General features: G+C 44.2%; 1 protein-coding gene across 3 annotated transcripts in view; it reads left to right on the plus strand.

Annotated features, from left to right (window-relative positions):
- LOC117137676 overlaps positions 1–22,086 on the plus strand; it is a 54,398-nt gene that overhangs the window by 21,476 nt on the left and 10,836 nt on the right. For all 3 annotated transcript variants that reach the window (XM_033299237.1, XM_033299235.1, XM_033299236.1), the window contains exons 3-10: positions 13,546–13,678; positions 15,981–16,186; positions 17,827–17,940; positions 18,575–18,784; positions 18,887–19,038; positions 19,622–19,766; positions 20,792–20,922; positions 21,580–21,739. In XM_033299237.1, coding sequence (XP_033155128.1) covers positions 13,546–13,678; positions 15,981–16,186; positions 17,827–17,940; positions 18,575–18,784; positions 18,887–19,038; positions 19,622–19,766; positions 20,792–20,922; positions 21,580–21,739 — 1,251 coding nt within the window. The remainder of the gene's footprint in view (positions 1–13,545; positions 13,679–15,980; positions 16,187–17,826; positions 17,941–18,574; positions 18,785–18,886; positions 19,039–19,621; positions 19,767–20,791; positions 20,923–21,579; positions 21,740–22,086) is intronic.

The raw sequence follows: 22,086 nt of genomic DNA on the forward strand, positions 1-22,086 counted from the left end.
TTTTGCACCACTCCACCACTCGCTGTGTTTGTCTAACACGATTGCATTAGGCCTTCCATCGACTTCCTGCCTTTTCCCCCGCACAACGTGGCGTATACGCATTGTCGCTACTTGAGTGGGTGCATATGCACTTAACTTTGGCGCTGAGCCACCCACTTTCGATTTACGTGCCTCGCTTTAAAAGTTGTTTGACCCATTTAGGGACAAGGCATTTTAAATGCACTTTATTCGTACGAGTTTGCTGCGACTCCCTGGCACACAAATAATAAAAGCATTCTGCATTCTATATGCGCAGCAGCAGGGGGCTTGCCAGGTATTTATGTTTGCAATTTAAATGTTTTTCCCCGCTCCCCCGGCTAGCTTTTCATTTGTGCTCATTGACATACTGAAGTATCTGCAGATGCGACGACTCTTCCTTGTTCTTCCTGAAAAACTCTCACTCTCTAGCATAAATACTTTCGTTTGTCTACGCCGGATGCGAATGCGGATGCAGATCCAGATGCAGATGCAGATGCGGATGTGTTGCATAGTTTCGAGTGCCATTCAATGGAGTATGCTGAACCACTTCACTTATTTATGCATTCGTGCGCACTTTTTCTCTGCCGCCTCTGACGTTGTAGTGCATTTTAATTCCGTTTGCATATGACAGGTAGTGCTCGGCCATGCCATATCATCCAAAGCCCATGGAATTCAGTGAGACTTTTATTCATTTGCCTGACGCTGCTTAAATATGCACGAATTCGAAAGCTCAGGACTCACCTGGGCCACCCCGCCAACCAGCCAACCCACCACCCATCTACCGATGTTGGCTGCATGCGAAATTCATCGAATTCATAAAATGGATTTATGAAGAGCGCTCTCGATTCGCTTCGACTCTGTCTGGCGTAGGGCGAAAATTCAAGAGATGCCAAAAACAAACTCGAGTGGATACATTAAGGCCTTGCAAATTTTGTGTAAGCATTCGAGCTGTTTTTCCCAGCATTTTCACATTGCAAACACTAAACGTCTGCCAGTGATGGAGAACTCAAACGGTGCCAGCTGCAAGTATTATAGATTCACGAGATTCATGAGACCCTGTTGTGGACAATCGAATATCGACTGGGTCAGAAAAGGTCATTCATCTTTTGATTTATTTAACGCATGCACACACGGCAAGCATATGAATATAATATTACCCAGTTGGATTACTCATTTAAGGAGTGGCAGTGAAAGGGAAAGTTTACTTACTGAATTGTGAGAGTGAATTGTGATTATTAATGCAGGATTTTGCACCTTAAATAAAGGCCAGATTTTATGAGGATTTTTATTTCAATGCCGAAGTTAAACATTCATCGTTATGATTCTTTAATATACATAGTAGATAAAAAGGTTCAAGAGCATTGAAATGTAAGCGCGCGGAGGACCATGACTTTTATAACCTTTTTACAATCTAAGAACCCATCTGGTCAATTATCCATATCGGGGCCCCTTGTTAGCCCCAATAAAAATGATACAAATTAATGAAACATAAGTCAAAACCAGCGACGCACAGACATAAAATGCCAATCAAAAGCCTATCTGCGAAACGAAACCAGACAGTCGGGCTGGCACAAAAATATCTGTAGGTCCTGGATGTGTTTTGTAGACCCCAAAAATGGCCAGGACATTGGCCAGGCCCACTCGAAAAGGCGTCGCAACGTTGCACAGTCAATTTGCGTTCGAGATTTATAACAGTCACAATGCGCCGTTCTATGGAAACAGTTGACTCGGCACCCGTCCGCCTCCATTTGGGCCGGCACCCATTTTCAGGACTCGACGTGTCCTTGAAGCGGGCGCCCATCGAATCATCAACTGGGCCGCTGGTCTCGCTTCGCCATAAATATTTTTTGCTCGATCAAGTGTACTAATTTAATGTGTTGCCATGGCTATATATGCTATATACCTAAATATGTGTGTGTGTGTGTATGCAAGCGAATCGATGAGTCGACTGACTTGACTAAGGCCCAAACCCCTCTCAGTCCCCCTCTCCCCATGACGCTATCAACGCTGGCAGGACATTCAAAACAAGATTTATGACAGGCGTGCGCTTGCTGGAAGATGGGAAGACGCCAAGTGGGTGGTGGTCCAGTGGGTGAAGTTGGAGTGGCAGACGGGCAACAATAAAATGAAATCAACGTTACGAAACAAGAGAAATGACAACGTTGCTAAATGGGCTTATCTGAGCAGCAAGCGGGTTGGAACGAGATGGCTCCTCGGACCGTGCAAAGTTTTTCGATTGTCTGCCGAGCTCAACTTGGAGAATTTTTCGGTTGAAAATTTGATTAATGTTTCGCTCCTGTGACTGACGGCTATTAACAAGGAAGGGATATCCAAGCACCAGCCCCAGCGACTGGGACCAGGCCAGAGATCATGGGGCTTGAGTGGGTAGTGTGTGTAGCAGGTCATGATTTGCCGGCTGAGATTTATCATTTTGGGATCCTATTAAAATTCGAGCAGAGCAACAAGCCATCGGGGTCACTTAAAAGTCGATGATGAGTGTTTGTGGCATTACGGCGGATAAATGTATTTTGGATTACATTGGGGAAATCGCAAGTGCACATTTTAATATTTATGTAGCGTGTTTTGCTATCTTGAAGTCTGTACAGTGTCGGTCATAACTATTACTATATATAAAACAGTAAAGCACGTGAACTTATTACAGCCGGGTACCTTATCCTTACGATCCTTTGAGTGCGTTAAATTAAAGCTTCTTTGAATATCCTTTTCTTTGTATTCCGCTCTTATGCAACATCCTTGCATGCTGGATGGTGTGGGCGGGGCAGGGGCAGGTGCAGTTCAAAGCAATTTCAGCGCTGAAACAAAAACCCGATTCTCCCAGAGCTCTTTTCCCGTGTTAATTATGTGTCCCGTGCAAGTTTCGCGGAGCATTTGTCTTTATTATGGGCTGAGCTACAGCCAGGGCCTGGGCCTCGGGAAAAGATGCCGGCTGACTACCTGGCAGCAAGGACATCTGTCGCAGCTCCTTGCCAGCCCGAGCCTGTCGCCTTTATTATCATTGTTATGCCCCGGTGCCGCTGCCGCTGTTGCCATTGTTTTTCCGCGCTGACATTCGGGGCGGTATCATATACAATGGCAAAGGGGGCAGCGGAATGACGGGCGGAGGAGCATAAGCTAGGTGAGCTCAGTGGAATGGAGAGGCAACAATACATCATGTATGCAAAATGATGTATGCATGTAAATGACGACGCCGACGACGACGACTACTGCTACTACGACGCACAAGTGTTGCGAATTAGGCCAAGGAGAAGCATTAATAAACGCATTTAGTGGGCGCTGGCGTACGCGTCGTATGCGCAATGCCGAAGAAAACGGCAACATAGTCATGGGCCAGGCAATGGAGGTGAAGAGTAAGCTTAGATAATCGCAGGCGCACGAAACGCAAGAACAAGAACAAGAAGCAGATGATGATGATGATATAGACGACACATGCAGGCTTATAATTTGCACGTGGCAGTTTCCTCATCCTTCTGCCTTATTTTTCCCACTCTGTGTGTGTGTGTGTGCTTATTGTGTCACTGAGCTTGACATACTTTCCACTTAGGCAGTCCCCACTTTTATTTTTCCCCCTGCAAGTTTATCATTTGCAGCCTTAGTTATGCATAGTGTTCCACACACACACACAAGCACACACTATCCATGGCCAAGTCATCATTGTCGTCTCTCAAGTTGCTTGCTCAGTTTTCTCCAGCGACTTGAGTCCGGAATATTGCTGAGGCGACATTAGTCGTAATATGTCAGCCTGTTACTTTTACCCGCCTAGTTTTAAGTCTGCTATCCCTGAAGGATAGAGTGAAAGGGGCGGAGAAAGTACTAAGGGATGTGGAAAAGTCGGGCGATGCGGTCTCATGTGTTTGCCCACATTTCACTGCATATCTTAAGGCGCAATGCAAGCAGTTCATTGCTGCCAGGCGGCATCTTTTTTCAAGCTCCTCCAGGATGCTTTCCACTGCCGCAGGTCCATTATAATTAACGCTATTCCCCCCGCCGCACAGAGTCCTGCCACCTCCCATTCAGCCACGCATAATTAACGTATAAATTACTTATAGTGTGACGTTAATAATCCGGGCGTTAATAGATTTTTCCTCTGTTTTTCCGGCCCATTTCCATTTGTTTATTCTGGCTAACGCACACGCAGGCGGCCAGCTGTGGCTAAAACGGAACTTCCCCCCTCTTGACAAGGCCTAAATTATCGATAATCAATGAATTTGGCCTTTTATTGTGTTTTCCCAGTGGCAGTCAGTTTGTGTGCGTGGTAAAATAATTGTTTATCGAAATAATGGAAGCATTAATTTCCGCTTTATTGCATTTGGCTTTCTATATATGCTGGTACCTGGGACTATATGTTATGCCAACCCAGGCCAGCACTACTTAAGTGAAGGGATAATTAAATATACAAGGACCTCCAGTTCGGTGCCCCTTCGAGCTCTTTATTAAAACCCAGATCCCACATACGCACACGCATGGGAACTCATTAAAAATCCTCACTCAAAAGTCGTGTTGCTGCCCTGTCAAACATTTTGTAAGCAATTTAAGTGCAAAATCATGCGACAAACTATAAACCAAAAAGCCGCAGACCCTTCTTCTTCGCCCCCCAAAACTCTATAGAGTGGGCGTGTCCAACGACTAATGAGACCCAGAATAGGGCAGTTCTGCCCCCCTCTTTGTCGCCCAGGCATTGTCGTTCAGCCGTAAGGCATTTGAAAAGCAAACAAATAGACATTAAAAAAGGCAAAACCAACAGCAATAATCAGCTGAAGGTCTGGCATTTCCCCACTTTTCCTGGGTATTCTCACTATTTGTGAACTGAACTGAACCCCCCGACAAATGGCACAAAATTGTAGAGGTTGACGTTTAATTTGCCACTTTTATTAACAGCGCTCATATTAGGGACTCATTTATCAGGTCTGCTGTCGTGGTTGCTGTTGTTATTCTTGTTGGACCAACAAAAAACAAAATGATGAAGGGGAGTGGGATCGAGATGGGGATGCTGGGGATTATACCCTCCACCAACAGACATGACACAGTGTAACAGTTGTGGGAATTATTTAATTTAGACACTGCGCCCAGACCTTCTGCAATGCTCTTGGAAATAGGAGGTGGAACGGCACAGTGGAATGTTTTGTGAACATTTTTAATGAAAATTCTACACATAGTTGAAGGCAATTTGGGGCTATAGCGCAATTTACTACTTCCAAATGGGCTGCGTGCTAAGTGTTCCTTGTGTATTTCGAAATGTTAGCTGACTGACCACTTTGGCAAATTGTGTACCTTACTTTTTCAAGCCAATCTTGTGCACTGACAACCCATCGAAATGCCAAGTGTTTGACCAAGTTGTACCGCTTTTGCAGCCATTGTACGAGGAATCCCAGAACTGGGAGCTCCCATTTAACTGGCAAGTTGTTTTTGCACTCTCATGATGCCACTGCTGCAGACAAGGACTAGGATGCTGAGCTCCAGCAGGAGGAGCAACGGAAATAGGAGCAGGAACAGGAACAGGCACAGGCTCGCTCCTGCACAGAACAACTCCTAAGCTATTGCTTTGAGCCCGAGCCGGGCCAAATTAATGACAATGACTCTGAGCGCTGGGACAGTGGAATCATGGGATGTGGAATGGGATGTCGGCATCCATGTAGCCACTGATTGTTTGGAGGTTTCACCCCACCCCCAACCCAACCCAACCCAACTGCTGTTGCTTTTCTACTTTTTCAGTGTTTGTCTGCATTTGCACTGACACATGACAGAGCGTTTCATTTGTTGTGCGCACAGTCGACCATGACGCGGAGGAAGTGGGCTTCGATGCCTGGCCAGGATTAGCGGACGAGGGGTCGGCATTGCATGGCAGAAACCGAATGCTTCAAGGGGCAGTTATGAAGTGTCGGCCCCACCTATTCCATAGTTAATTAAGAGAGAAGTGGGCCAGCCCAGTCACTTAGCTACCTATTAGCTGCTGCGAACGATTTGGCCAAGACACGCGCGCAGCTTAAACGTGGTTAACGCTTCATTTATGGGTATCGCAGCCTAACCAATGTAATTGGCCATCCGCTCACGTTTGGATCCGGTATCCACGAACACACATTCGTCATCGTTGTGCAGAGAGGATGGCTAATTTGCCGACTGGTGTGCATAAATGGTTAGTGGTTGCCGGTGATGCAACGAGCCGCTAATGCCAATGTGCATGCCAATTTGGCTGTGGCTGCTGCTAATCAGCATTAAGCTGCGGCACATGTCGCAAACACAACCGACAATGTGCAAACGTGTAGGCTGCGCGCTCCTTATGCGAATTAAAATATTGAAATTAAAAAACTTCACCCCCCTTGCTGAAAACGCGAAACGAATCGGTTCAATGGCCAAATATTTGCTGCTCACCAACAGACGCATCATCAAAATGTTTTTCTTGCCATATTTATGGCTGTGCAATGTAACAAACACATCATAAATGGGGCACAACACATACTTAATGAAATATTTATGTGGCTGCCGTGTGCGCGTGTGTGTGTGTATGCGCGTATGTGTGTGTTCAGCAAGCACATATTTGCCATACATTACGCACACATTACGGTCTGCTGTATTTGTGTTTATTTTACTCAGAGGCATGGATATGAATTTTTTTGTCCCTCGTTGGGCGCCAAAAAGAAGAAACAAAAGATGCTTGGAAAAAAAAACGTACGGCACACTGTGCTGCGCACTTTGAGGCCAGAGGCTACTGCTCTCTACGGTTTCATATTTTTTAATATATTAGCTAGGAAAATATTATATTATATAGAGGGGAAGATTCATGCGCAACGACTGCCTTCAAATGGGCATGTAAATTTTATTTGTTTTTTACGAGCGCATAAATCAAAGAAAATTGTTTTTTACAAAAAGTATATGTGCGTTGCCCCTTTCAATGGCCGGACATTTTATATATTTTATGCGGTCGGCGACCCTTTTCTGCAGACATTTTGACAGAAAGGAGAAACTCAAATCCCGGAAAATACACGGAAAATCTATCCCGAAGCTTCATCAATCCGAAGCCGCTCAGCTTTGTATGCATTGAATCCACCTACGATCAACTGCAGTCGATGGATATCCAATCAATAGTCGACTATAAAATAAACGCCTTAAGGGGATTCCCATTTGAGACCCTACACGCATCTGACATTTTCTTCTGCGTGGCCTCGTTTTGATTTTTCCTTCTTGTTTTTCCAAAAATTGATTTCATTAATTTCTAATGCTATCTGAAAATATACAAGAAACAACACCCGCGGCTCGTTTACACAATGGGTGAGGAGGAGCGCTGGGGAAACATCAATGGAGAGTAAAAAATACAAAGGAGATGGCCATATATATTTGTTCACAGAAATGGGGGAGAAACGGCAAAAAAAAAATGATGTACTCAACAAATTATGTGAAAACGAAAGAGCAAAAATTGTATTAAATAAAAAAAGGAAAAATGAAAGATTAAACATAATTTAGTGAGCAACACATCAGCGACACTCATTAATTTGATTTGATTTTAAATTAAGATAAAAACGGCCTTATATTCCCAAAAAAAAAAAGAAATATACAAAATAAAAACCAGTTAAAAAATGAATAATACCAACATAGCCAAGATTTCATTTGCAAATTCCGGGCGCAGCAATTTCGGAAAAGAATTCATTTTGGGGTTTTCACAAATTTCTTTGTGCCTCTTCACACAACCAAATTAATTTAATGCTGTACTTTGCTTGGTTTTTTCATAAAGATACTGCATATCCTTGAAGGCAATTTCCATTTGTTCTCTGCAACGTTTTCATTATGTAATTATTTCCACTTGCTCACGTCGGTACGTTGAATTACTTATTTTTATCAGATTCACCTTTTTTCGGAGAGAGCAAAGAAGGAAAACTAAAACTAAACCTTGGCTAAGCATTTGCCGAGTCAGCAACGCATTACCCGATCCCACTTTCAGATAAAAGTGAAACCAGCTACACGTAAACGGTCATGGCCTCATCCAAAAACACACACACACAAACGTAGGAACAGAAACGAAAAGCTCACACACACTCGCACACAATCACTCTAATACACGCAACGTGTTGGCACCCCTTTCTTATGCAACAATTTTCGAACGTTAGCCGAAATCACAGACTCTCACAAAGAGCCGGCATAATGGCTCCGCCGGATTGGGATAGAATGGTGTCCGGGTAGGTGAACCTGAACTCCGTGGACCCGCATAAAAGGCTCTCGAAATGCAGGCGGCCCTTTTAAGTATCTATAAAATGAAAATGTTTATAGAAAAAGTGCTCAAGTGACTTGATTTGTGCATTAAAGATATGTGTATAGGCTCCACCACCTGACACGGAGTATTTTCTCGGTCATAAAATGCAAGAGATATCACTAAGCCCGGTGCCACGTGCTTGTATCTCGCAGATACTTATGCTCTGTGGCTGGGATAATGTGAATGCGAAAAGGGTAGACCAGCACACACACACACACACACACACACACACACACACAATGGCCACTAAAATTCGGCCGTTAAGAATCTTTTAAGGGGCAGCGGGACAGGAAGTGAAAGTTTTCGGTAGTCAGTCAGTCTGTTACCGAGCCATTTACTGCATTTTTATGTGACCAGGGTCGGATTGGGCCAGGCATATGTATGTAGATAGGGCCTGGTCATTGATGGGTTATGTAAGAGCCTGTTGTGCGGCCAAGTCCCTTCAATATACTTTATATATGGAATGTAAAATGAAGGGAACTCTTTTGACTTAAATCGATTCTATGCCAATAAATAAAGTGAAAAACATTCCTTTTATGGATTCCAGTCAGTTTGCTTAATTTATGTCTAAATTTTAATTCAAAGTAATATCAAACCAAAGAATATTAAATAAAATACTCGAAAGCAAGATAATTCATTAAATTTGCAACTTGATAAATTCCTTTACAATTACATTTGTACAATTATGTAAACAATGTCTTACATCACAGTATTAAAAACCTAACGATCTTTGAACCGTTTTACTTGCCTATTAAGGCGACAGTTCTTTCCGTAATGCCATGGCTTTCCACTTGTGTTAATGGGATAAAAATTAAATTTAATATAAAATTCATTTGCCGAAATCAAGGAGAACCGAAACGATTGCTTGTTACATTTCTCGGACTGGCCGAGCACTTTCAATAATTGCCACTTTGGCGCACATTAAAGTCAACTTATGCCGAGAATTGACTGCTGCAACAGCCGAGGCCTATGCTGCCCCCCTGATGGCTTTTTCTGCCCCGATTTTGCCCCACCTAGAACGCATAATCATTATCGTTACAGTTTATTGCACATTAAAACTGCGCCTCCCCCGTCGCTCCGCTTGCCTTTATGCCACTTTCTCTGGGCCAAACACTTGGCATTACATAAAGCAAATGGCCATAAAACGGAGCAGAGAACATGGTTAAAAGGAGAGAAGAACAAGTCGAAGGAGCGGACGAGAAACACAGACTTGACCGACTCGTAATTGTCACCCTCAGCGCCTTTTGTTGAAATTTACACATGAATAGTTGCCGGACCTCCTGCCAGTTGGGAATTTAATTTAATTGTGACTGAAATTTGCTTCCATCCTGAGCACTCTCTCACTCCATCCCACTCGATGTGCTTCAATTGTATCTGAAGATTTTATTTGATTTTTATTTAATTTTTAAGTACTGCTCCCAATGGTGCAATTAACAAATGGGCTGCAGAATGATTTGCAGTTAGCCAAGTTTACGGCTAACCGAAAACCCTTTGGTGAAGTCAAAGGAATATATACAAACGAAACCAAAGCAAACCCCAAATCCAATAAAACGGGGTTAAAGCTGTCACGCTTATTTTATTTGATAGCCCCATGATTTTAGCAAATTATGCAAATGTTTGCACTTATTTGAAACAACATTTTTGTTACTCATATTGAGTCGCACTCGTTCTGCTCACTTCTCCCCCCTCTCCAGCAAATATTGACAAGAGTTTTTTATTTAAATTTGGCTGCCAATTTCTTGGCAGGAGTTTCCGGCAATGTCACATCGCTGCCCCAAGCCCCCCAATCCACTCCTCAGCCCCTCCAACTGCCACGTTCTGTGCATATTTTTGCCAAATCAGCAAATGTTGCCGTTGTCAACTGAGTTTTCTCCCGCCATGTCTCGATCCGCATATTCCACCTTTTTTCCCCAGTTCCAGTTTTTTTTTTTTTAGCCGTCTTCTCTTCCGTCGTCAGTGGAGCCGAGCGGAGCAAATGCCACTAATATGAAAGCAAATTTGCATAATAATTTTTGCCAGATTCTTTTGCTAGCTGGCTGCCGTCATATTTAAGTTGAAATTCCTCTAGTTTGACATTGGAATATTCGCATTTTCTCTTTAATGTTGTTATTTCTGTTGCGGTAAAACTACTTTGCCACTACTTATTAAATTAATTGAATTTAATGGTATTTAATAGGAAAATTAATTAAAATGCTTTATTTATTATGGCCTATTAAATGGGTTTTTATTGCCTATTCTCCAACAAACAGGAATTTCTTCCTTTTTTTTGTGAAATTCAGTATGTGGCGGGCGTTTTAAATGTCAACTGTCGGCAAAAAGCGAACTTTTTCTTCGCTTTACTGTGCGTTTGTAATTTAAGAATTTTTGTAAATTACAAAAAAAACTTCTCTTTAAAATTTCATACAATAACATTATTTGCAGAAAAAAATTCGATTCAATTAAATCATTCAATACTTTGCTTAAATGAAACACTCCTCTGCTGAGATCGTTGTTATTTTTTAATTGGGAGAAAAAAGCCAACTTTAACTTGGAGTATTGAAAACAAATGACAATCCAACCGACTGATGTTAAAGTTCATTTATTTGCACACCTTACGCCTGTTTGCTCTTGGGGCCATAAAAATAATTGGCAATAAATGCGCTAAGAGGCAAAACAAAATGCCAATTGCCAGATACCAAGAAGCCAGCCAGTTCCGGAGAAAAGGAAACCGGAAAGGAATAAGAAATCAACACATTGCTTTTAATTAATGGAAGCTGCCGAGCGAGCACCCACATACGCAGAGGCAGTCACCGCTGGGTTTTTACGACTTTCCGTCTGGCATCTGGGCAAAGGCATCAAAACGGGCGGGAAAATGGTGGAAATGGGTGGAAAAGTCACCGTGTCGCTTGTCAGTTTCAAGTGCGTTGAGTTATAATTTTATGTGCAATTAATTTGCCACACTATAGGTACATGCGTTTAATGTGATTGCTCGCGTGTACGTGAATCAGTAAATTAGGCAACTTTATTTTTTGCCTGCTCAATATTGGAGGGCTACTAAAAATTGTTTAGCCAAAACCATTTTAATGGTCGCCGTGTTGTGGCCATTAATGTTGATGGCATTTTTATAGTTTCGGGCGATGCGAGAGAAAAGTTTTACTAAACAAAATGAAAGTAGAGCAACTTTCCTGCAACTAGGTTGCAATTCATTCGAACACTTTGCATTATTCAAGCCCGGGGTCCGAAAACAAATCGAAAACAAGTGGACAAACGTGGCCAAAATGGCAAATTGCGACGCAGAGAGCCACGCACAGTATTTTGGCCATTTGTACGATTGATTTTTGCTGGCTGGCAGCGAAGGGGGCGAAGTGGAAGCTGCGTTTGGTTTTAGCGAAATCTCTAATTAGCTAATTGCTTTAATTAAATGTTTTGCCAATGCTCGCATTCCGTTTAACTCAGCACAGGGGTAATGCAAATTCTGAGAGCTGCCACCGCAACGTTCTGGGTGCGCGTCTGTGTGTTTGGACCACGTCATCATCGTTGCCATCATTGGCATTGTTATTATTGCGGTTGCCCTCGTTCTTCGGCGCTGGTTTGCTCACAGCTCCCTCCGTAATGGCAAATCGAACATATTTGCATATGAAATGAGCGAAAAATCGAAACATGGCGGCAGCCAGACCCGGACCATGTCGTATCCCTGCGGAAAGAACTGGGGAGCCCGGCGATTTCCGGCTTAGACGGCATCACATTTTAAACGACTCTGCATGGGTACGACCTCATACCCACTCACACCCCCAGCTGGATCGAAAGTCAGGCAGCAAAAACCATTTATAATCATTATAAATTATGCATTGCATTATCGCTGCCCCAACCGTCATGACTCGCTCAGCTTGGCTTTTAGCCAGCTGATTAGCAACTAATTCCGCTGCGACCACGCTGCGTATGAGCAATGTGCGCCGCCTGCAGTTGACTGAATTTTGATTTGGGTTCACAATTAAATCATCTCTTGCGGTCAATGCATGGGGGTATAACTGTTATAACTTTGTTGGGACCACGCGAAATTGCTGAGCCTACGAAATGCAAATGAGTTAACAAGTGAATTTAAATGAGATACAAACAACGGCGGAATTCCGTGACGAGGGACCGAGCGGCATTGGTCGCAAAACTCGTGGGCAGACAAAAAGGGCTAACAAAGTTTGGCGAAAGAAAATGCTTTAGAAATTTCATAGAACAGTGAAATTAGACAGGCTCTGGCCCAATCTTATAAAATTTAAATTAAAATCAGACCGAAATACGTTGGTACAACGGAATCCGGTTGTTTCGCAGGCCGGATCTGAAATAAGCTTGAGCTGGCGGAGAGTCCCGAAATTAATGTCAACTTCAAACAGTAATCTCTCGCTTTCTCGTCCCGCGCTTTAAACAAAGGCGGCGAAATATGAGCGAACAAAGCAACTGGGAATAATGAAAAGGCAAACGAATCTTAAGTGCAGGCCAGAAATAACACAAATAAATGCCGAGCAAAAGGGAAATTGTTAAGAGCAAGGACTCGGAAAATAAGCCAAGCTAAAGGACATAACTCAAAAAATGGCTGCAAAAGTAACGCACACACACACAAGGAAAAAAAAAAGCAGCAAAATAATGGAAGGCGGCAAAATGAGGAAGAACAATCCCGTCTTGAAAGCCGGGCGAAATTAGCATAAAAAAAGGATTTGCTCGCTAATTTCACTTTAATGTGAGAAGACGAAGGAAGAAAAAGGCGCAGGACAGCGATGAAGACGTCGCGCCCATTACGTCACTTTTATCTCGCAATACCCCCTCATCCCACCATTTTGGCCCAGTCTCCTCGCCTTTATTTATAGCATTATTAGTTGGGCCACGCGAAAGATCGCAGCGTGCGGCCCGCAACTTGGCTTTTTGGGGGGTCTGGCCCAATAACAAAGTGCTAATGCCCTCGGCTAATTATACATCATTTGTTAGCCAGTTTTTTTACATTTTTGCAGCCTGCAGCTCGGGCTGATTCTTTCCGTTTCCGTCTGATACACAGCAAAAACACAGTCTTACCAATCAAAAAATTAGCTCATTAAATTGGGCTTAATTTTTTCAAAATATATGAAGAATCAAAAAAGTACTGACAGGGCCCAAAAAAAAGGGCAATATAAAATCTTATAGATTAAAAACAGTAATCACTTAGCATATTTAAACACTCTTTTTAGTGATACTACCGCTGCATCGAAATTTTTTCCAGTATCCTTTTGCCAGTGACACCACCTAATCGCTCAAATTTTTTGCAGGACCTCCCGTGCTATCTGAGTCCATAATGGGAACGGTCGGCCGGCTGCCCTGCAACGTCACCCCGCCCATTTACGAGGATCGAGTGGCGCTGGTCATCTGGTACAAAGTTGGCCTGAAGACTCCCATTTACAGGTGAGTGCCGAGCGCTTTTCAATCAATTCCGCACCCGAATGCAGCTGTTAGGTAGACCCGGGATTCAAAGGAGGCCGACAAGTTTGAGTGACACGGTTCTTCTTTTTTTTTTAGAGGCGCTCTTAAATCTTTAAGCCGCCGTGTCAAATGCAGAACCACAGGCCGCAGCCCCACCTGACCGCAAACATTTCAACCACACACACTCAGACAGACACGTTGGCACGCACGGGTCCATAAATAAACAAAATTGATTACCGCAGACAACTTTTGACGCACTCAACCCGCTCGCCACTCAGCCAACAGAGCGGCCGGCAACAACAACGGGACAAACAAACACGGCCGACAGACAGATGAGGCGGGAAATTGGATCGGAAAAGCGGAAGCGGGGGCGTGGCGGTCGGAAAACGGAGACCTGCACATGTCAGTTGCCGTATTTGCGGGCAATTTTCATTCTGATTTAATGGCGGCTAATTAGACATCTTTTTTTTTGCCTGTGTGTGTGTGTGTGTCTGTTTTGGGGAGTTCGTCCATCAGGCTGCAGGCCTGAAATTAGCATAACTAGGAAATTATACACAGAGGGCGGCTGGCGGATGGCGAACACTCTAAGCCACTGCCAGGCATCCAAAAATCGAGAGAAACTTTCTCGACAATCCCAGCTCGCTGTGCTCCAAGGTTACATTCGGCAGGAAAACTTTTTCAATTATTCATGTCTGACATAATGTCGCAGTGGTTGGTCCTCAGCATTCTAGTTTGGAGTATCTAGTATCTTGTATCTCGCAGCTATACACGACTACATCAAAGGAGTGAAACTTTAATTGGATTTATCCGAGTTCGCCGCATGTGAGACAGCCAGTGCGCCAGAGCCCTGGTGATTAGCTGATTGCCAGGCAGCCAGTTGGCCAGGCCATTGACATGCGGCCAAAACTAATTGAACTTCGGGCACTTCAAGGACTTGCAAATGACTCGAGCGAAAGTAGTAATTAGCGTTGCATAACGACCGCAGGAGAAAGGGCACCGGCTAGCCGAGCGAGCTCAACTCTTGTTTGTAATTAAAAAGCACTCAGCAAGTAAATTAATCATAAAAAGAAAGCGAGTAGCCAGTGCAAGGACCACGCCCAATGGTGAAAATTAAATTTTCGTCCAGCTCACCGGAATTCCGGAATCCCGTTCGTTGTTTTTCACTGGCCAGCTGACATGTGATGCCTGGGCGTCATGTTTTCCACCAGAACCTCATTATCCGGTCCACTTTCGGTTCGTTCAAGTGTGCCATATGTTGCGAGCAAATCAAAATTTAAATGCCATAAAACACAGGCTAGCAGTTTGAGAGGAAGATTGACTCATGCGCAAAACAAATTTATGGCGCAATTGTGAAAGGAAAGATTTGTACTTTTTTTGCGCAAACAAACGATGGGTTTAGATCTAATTTAGGTGCCATTGGCTGAGCTGGAACTTAATCGCCAACTGAGTTTGAAACTCGAAAGCCTTTGGGCCGGGGCATAAATGTTTAATTCATAAATTGTGGCATATCACTAGGCTGAAAACTTGGCTCCCTCGGGCGAGGATTACTTGGGATCTCAATTAAAAACGCCTTCGTTCGGTTAGAGGGACGATAAAATAGAATATTACGCTGAAACGTGCATAATTAACTATGTGTTCCCAGCTCTCGGACTAAAAATGCCGAGAGGAAAGCTTTAAACCCAATTAACTTCGCCACTTGGCTAAATGTTGACCTAAATCAGGCGCCACCCACTTTCGAAACTTTTAAAACCCAACTCGGGCGAATGCTCGCGGCTGTGGAGGCAGTACACAGACACTTTAAGACCATTGATTGACCACCAAAATGAGCTCGTTACCCCGAGTATCGGCTGAGCGAAATAATCAATAATCGGGAATTTCAAGCGAAAACAATAAATTACAGGGAAGTGGGCGGGTGTGTATTATTAATTCATTACAGAACCCAATTACGCTGTTGGCGATAAAAAAAAGAAAAAACAACTTTCATCATGGCATGAGAATGTAATGGGAGTAAGGGCGACTTTTGTTTTCCATTCGCTCGGTCTGATACACAGCAATTCTTTTAATTTTCCCACTCCGACACTGAGAGAATTATAAAGGACAATGCACTTTAAAGCGGTTCTTATGACAAAAGTATTGATAAAATATTTAAAACCCCAATTATCCTGCAAATACCACAGCCTTTACTTAGAGACTTCTTTTCACGTTTACGTTCTGAATATTTACTTGACTTTGGATGTATTTTTTCCAGTGCACGTCTTGATTTTTGTCTGTTTTCCCATTTCAGTGTGGACACACGCGACTCGAACTTCGCCCAGGGAACGCACTGGTCGGATGAGACCTACCGGGAGCGGCTCTCCTTCCACGTGGAAGGACGTGCCGGCACGCTGACCATCAAGTCAACCACGGAGGACGACACGGGCGAGTATCGCTGCCGCGTCGACTTCCAGAAGAGTCCGACTCGCAACTCCAAAGTGAATTTAACTGTCATAAGTAAGTATTGAGCCACTCGCCCGTCTCCCTGTCTTCCTGTCTTCCCGTCTGTTTGCCCACACTGTGCGGGGTAGCATAATTGAGCAGCTAATTTGTGCAACGATATATCCTTGGTCCGGGTCCTGGTACTGCCTCGGCTTCCATTCTCTGGCCCGGCCAGCCACGGCACTCAGCTCTTGGACAAACACATTAGTTACAGAATAAGACGCCAACTATATGTTCGGGTTGCCAAGTTTTCCCTTCTTTTTAGCTACTGCCACCCCTTGTGGCACTCTGCACTTGGCAAACAGATTTTAAAGTGCCAACTTGGCGAGAAGTTTAAACGTGGCTGGTTAAAGCTGCTCAAGGAAAAAAGGGAAGGCCACCGAGTGCAGGGTGCAATTTCAGAATTGAATTCCTTGCCTTTTAAATGGATTTTAGATCGAAATTGGGCAAGGGTATGCGATGGCAGTGTGGGCACCTTGACTCGATCAGCACAGTTTCTTAAAAATATCAAGTAAATATTATTTTTCAGCCAAACAAAAATACATTTACATTTTTTTTTTCGCATATACTAAACATAATTTTGATTGTAGTAATAAAAGGGTAGGCTTAACTATAGTTTTTGCAGTATAGTTTATCCCGAACCTGCAGTTTCAATTTGGGGCTTGTTTTTTTCCAAGGGGAATGGGGATGCAGGGATACCTGTGCATTGAGGCGGCCACAGCTTGCAATTTACCATTAAAATTTATATGCGTTTCCAAAGGCGTTTAGCTGAAATATATGGCCGGCAGAGTTGGCCTGGCCGAATATTGTTGGTAAATAGTTGCTGCCGACGTAGCTGCTGTTAGATGAAGCGCAAAGGGCTAAAAGGGGCGTTATGGGCGGTAGGGGCGTGGCCGTGTTTTACAAACTTCTTGAGCATGTTGAACATGCTCAGTCTGTTTGTGTGTGTGCGTGTGTTTGTCTGTGACATGTGAAGCGTAAAACCATGGCAGGATTTAGAACTTTGTACGTTGGTTGGGAAATTGCAAAAAGGGAAAAAGGAACCGAGGATAAAACTTTAAAGAAGATATTAGATTAAAAGTTGCCCCAGTCCGGGGTGGACAGTTTGGACAACTTGCCGCTGCTGCTAATGCTCGAAAGGGGTAGGAAATTCCCAGGACTTGATCAGGCCAAGCAAATTTGCCAGCAAAGCGATGATAATGGGGTTGCTGCCCGGCTCAAAATAGTTGGCCAAGTTGGCTCACCCACATAACCAAAAATAATAAGGATACCGCTTGGCTGGCAAGAGCAGTGCAGAGCAGTCAAAACAATGAATGCACAAAAAAGGCTGAATGGGTAAATCCCAAGAAAATGGAAACAAAAAATTAAAGCTCCGCAGGGAAAACAGAGGAAATTCCTCGCTCAACTTTGACTGCACCTGTTCGAACTTCTTTCCTTTTATTTTCCACTTTGCTAAGTGGCAACAGCATAAGTAGTCCTTTTAAAGCTGTGACAGTCAAGCCTTTAAGGAGCTTGCTGGCCAAATAGGTGAGTTGACAGCCCAAGGAGGCTTTCACAGTCGATATGCATATCGCACGGTGGCGATGTTGTGTAAGGGCACTTGACCGTATGCAAGCCGCAATACTGAAGAGTCCTGTCTACTTTCTTCGTTTCAGTTCCGCCCGAGTCGGTGATTATATTGGACAGCAAGGGTGTGACCATCGAGGATCACACGCTGGGTCCTTACAACGAGGGCTCTGGGATAAACATCACGTGCGTGGCCATCGGCGGTAAGTCCTTCCCAGTTTTCATATCATATATGTACGATGGGTGTGTGTTTGTGTGTGCAAAAGTGTTGACGCTGCAACGCTTGTGTCTGACAATTAAAAGTGATGAGCGTGAAAATGCAGGCGAAAGATTTTCACATTTTATTTAATTTCCACCCGCCTGTCGACTGCACGGACACGAACTCGAACTCAAACAAGGGCTGGAGCTGGAAAACCAAGTGCAGACAATCGAGGAGCTCGGGAGCTCACACAATGCCCACACAAATTGCATTGAGAGCGCTTGAGAATTGCTAAAAGCCAAACAAGACAACAAATGAAACAGCGAAAGGCACTTGTACACACACACACACACACGCAGCCCACACACCCACAAACACCGATTCATATAGACCACACAGCACATATACCCAGTGAAAGACACTCATCCACTCCTTGCACTTGTGAGCACATAAACAAACAGAAGACCGGCTAAAATGCTGCCAGCTAAACGCAGAGACAACTCCAAGTCTAAGCCGCATGGCAAACATATCAGTTGCACACAACCACATCCACACGCACACGTTACCCACAAGCCCGATAATTCTTTTCCTTGCCCGGGATTCTTGTAAAAACTCCCCAATTCCTTCACCTTCCACAGGCCGCCCACAGCCGAGGGTTACCTGGCTGCACGGAAACACCGTCTACAAGAACGCCAGTGTGGGCCAACCCCTGTCCGAGCGACGGGTGGGCAATACCCTGTCCTTGGCGCGACTGGAGCGCAGGAATCTTCACATGCAGCTAACGTGCCGGGCGGAGAACAATAATTTGACAACGCCAATTATCAGCAGCGTCGTCCTCGACATGAACCGTGAGTACTGCCTGGCCCCCGGGAGTCCTTGAGTCCCCATTCCCCATTCCCCATTCGATTTCGGTCCGGGCCTAACTAATTAAATTCTATCGCCTCCAACAGTGCGTCCTTTGATTGTGAAGCTGCAGGGGGAGAATCGAGCCCTGTCGGCGGGGAATTCTTATCAGCTCAGCTGCGTTGTCATCGGAGCACGTCCAGCGCCGACGATTACCTGGTGGAAGGGCAGTACCCCCATGAAGAATACTCACGAGATTGTAAGTGGAAACGCAAGGCAGCCGGACAAAGTTCGACTAGCAAGAGGTCCTGTAGATGTTTTCTTGAAAATAACTCGGCTAAAATATCAGTGGAACTTGTCAAACTCTACTGATTGAATTTCTTTGTATGTTTATAATCGAAATTAAATTGATAAGTTGTTTAAGGCATATATTTATTTAAACATTTTAACATTTAACAATATTAGACTTCATTTAAGCTATTAAAATTGCTCAAAAAGGACTAGGTATAAGTAAGAATATGTATATTGTTTTGAGCTGGTCGGAATCACCCGACTGCTACCCTGGACAAAATGTTTATAAACATGCAAATTTCAAATGCCTGTCATCCTTGTTAATGGCTGCCCCAGAGTACACTTTCCATTCCCCACCGAGACAGTGCCGTACACATGCTTTGTGGTAATTGAAGTTGCTCGAACGGCAGTCACGTAGCAAGGACCTCAATTAAAAGTCACCCCCTATCCATATGGCAGGACGTGCCAACCCTTTCCGAGTCCTTTGTCTTGGCCAACTGCTCAGCCGTTAACTAATTGTCCCGATCTCTCGCCCACTTCTTGTTATTTAGGCTACACCGGACGGAAATCTGACTACCTCGGTGCTGACATTCACGCCCACCATCGATGACCGCGGCAAGTTCCTCTCGTGCCGCGCGGAGCAGAGCATGATACCCGAGTCCGGAATGGAGGACGGCTGGAAATTGGACATATATCGTGAGTTTTGCTTAATATTTAATTCGAAGTGCCAAAGTTTTTAATGAAACCGAAAGCATAAAGTCGGCAAGCGGCTTTAAAGTCCCTGTACTCAACTCCCTCCATACCTTCTGCATTATATATATATATATATATATATATATGTATATATAGTGGTCCATATTTTTCTTCGATTCTCCTCAGCTGCGCAAGTTTTGGCAAATTAATTTCCAGCGGCCGCCGGTGAAACTTTTCCACAAAAACTTGCGAAACTTTTTAACCCGCCACAAGCACCGCAACGCCGCCTGCAAAGTCATCTTTACGCTTTTACAGTTTTCGACCTGTTTGCACAAAATTTAAATGGCAAAGCCACCGCCGCCGCCCCCTTCCTGACTCCAAAAATCGAGGACGAGTTCCGCTTCCTGTTTGCCTTGGGAGTGCGGTTTTGTTGCTTACCTTTTAACTTTTCCACTTTTTTGCTGCTCAGCCAGCCCCGCCCGACCAAACTCGATTCGATTGAAATATCTGGTTCATACTCCGCGAAACGAATCCTTCGGCGCGAAGGGGGCACTGTTTGCTCAATTTGATAGATTGCTTAATAAGCTTAATTGATTCGCATTCGCGCACCAATTTCGAATTAATCAAGTTAAAATGTTGCTCAGTTACCCCCCAAATGCCTCCCCTACCCACCCAAACCCACCAGCCGAACACCATTTTGAAGGCCTAATTGCCGAGTTGGCCAACGGAAAAAGTATAATCATAAACAAACAAGCTGGCACGGAAAAAATCGGAGAGCGAGTTGAGTGGAAGTAGGGGAAGCTGAACATTTGAGCAACTTAAATTGGCTAATTTGTGCGGCTTACGCAGTAATTACATCTTTCGGCCCTGTGCTTCCGGAATTTTATTTGCCTGCCAGGTTTATTACTCGTCTGGCCAGGCGATTTAAAGTAATTAGCTACTCCCGATGTCATGGCAGCAAAATCTGTTTTTCCTCATAGCCAAGCACAATGACTTCTATCCAATTTTCACGTTCTTTTCATTCGCAGACATACCGGTGGTGAGCCTGGAGCTGGGAACCAATTCGCTGAACTCTACTCTGCGCGAGGGAATCGATGTCTTCTTCGAGTGCAACATCAAATCGAATCCTTGGATATACGAAGTTAGCTGGCGGCACAATGTAAGTGACAGACAGATGCCATTTTACACGCCTACCCCACAAATTTCGAAAGTAAATTGAACGCCCCACTGCCTTTGCCAACTCGCGGCTAATTTAATACGACTTGGGGCACTTTTGAGACCAGGAAAGCGCAAGCCTCTTAACAGCCACATGCATATATATCAGCAGCGGTATTATTATTATTATTTTCATTATATACCGTACATATATTAGCCTTTGGCGGCTGATCGAATACCCTAAACTCCGGCCGAAATGGAACGCATAATTGTTGCATATTTTAGGGCGGCTGCCAAGGGGCGAAAAATTGGAATGTACTCAACGCGCACACATAGAAAGTGAGCACACAATTTATTATTGAATTACTGGGCTGTGAGCGCACTTAACAATTTATGCAGACCGGGCCTAATTTATGCAGCAGCCAGCGGGCCTTCAATCAGCAGTCCCGCCCTCCGGCCTGCGGGGCGTATGCGCAATGTAACGCAACATAAAAGTGTTATTAGCTTTGAGAAATTAAATTTATTTCAATTTAGCAGTTATCGGTAAATTGAATTCAATTCAATAAATTATTGCGCCACACACGATGGGGTGGAATTTGGTATTCGATATATTCCATTTTCAATTTACCTTTCACTTTTCACTTTTTGCTTTCAATTTCAGGGCAAGATTCTAACCAACAATCCAGCCGAAGGCATCGCCGTCTCCAACCAGAGTCTGGTGCTCCAAAATGCCAGCCGGGCGAGAAGTGGCATCTACACCTGTGTGGGCAGCAATCGGGAGGGCGACGGCGAGAGCAATCCCGTCCAGCTGGACATACGATGTGAGTATGGGTGTCCTTCGTCCTTGGACTTAGCTGCAGTGTGTTAATTTACATAACAGCTTAATTAAAACGAAGTGGATCTTTCGATTGCAATTTGTAACTAACACGTTACACAATGCAATTACAGCAGGACGAGTATCCGTCTGTCTGTCTGTCCGTCAGTCTCTGATTGCGACTTATCCTGCCAGAGACAAATTGAATTTTTCCCGTAAATCAGACAAATAAATCAATTAAGCAGCAACAATGCAGCCACAAACGAGGCGACAATGCTGGCATTTTCTTTAAATATTTAATTGTGGAAAATCCAGGAGTCCTCGCCGTCCAGTGAAATGCTCCCATCGAGCGAG

The sequence above is a fragment of the Drosophila mauritiana genome, chromosome 2R (assembly GCF_004382145.1).
Source record: "Drosophila mauritiana strain mau12 chromosome 2R, ASM438214v1, whole genome shotgun sequence".
NCBI lineage: Eukaryota > Metazoa > Arthropoda > Insecta > Diptera > Drosophilidae > Drosophila > Drosophila mauritiana.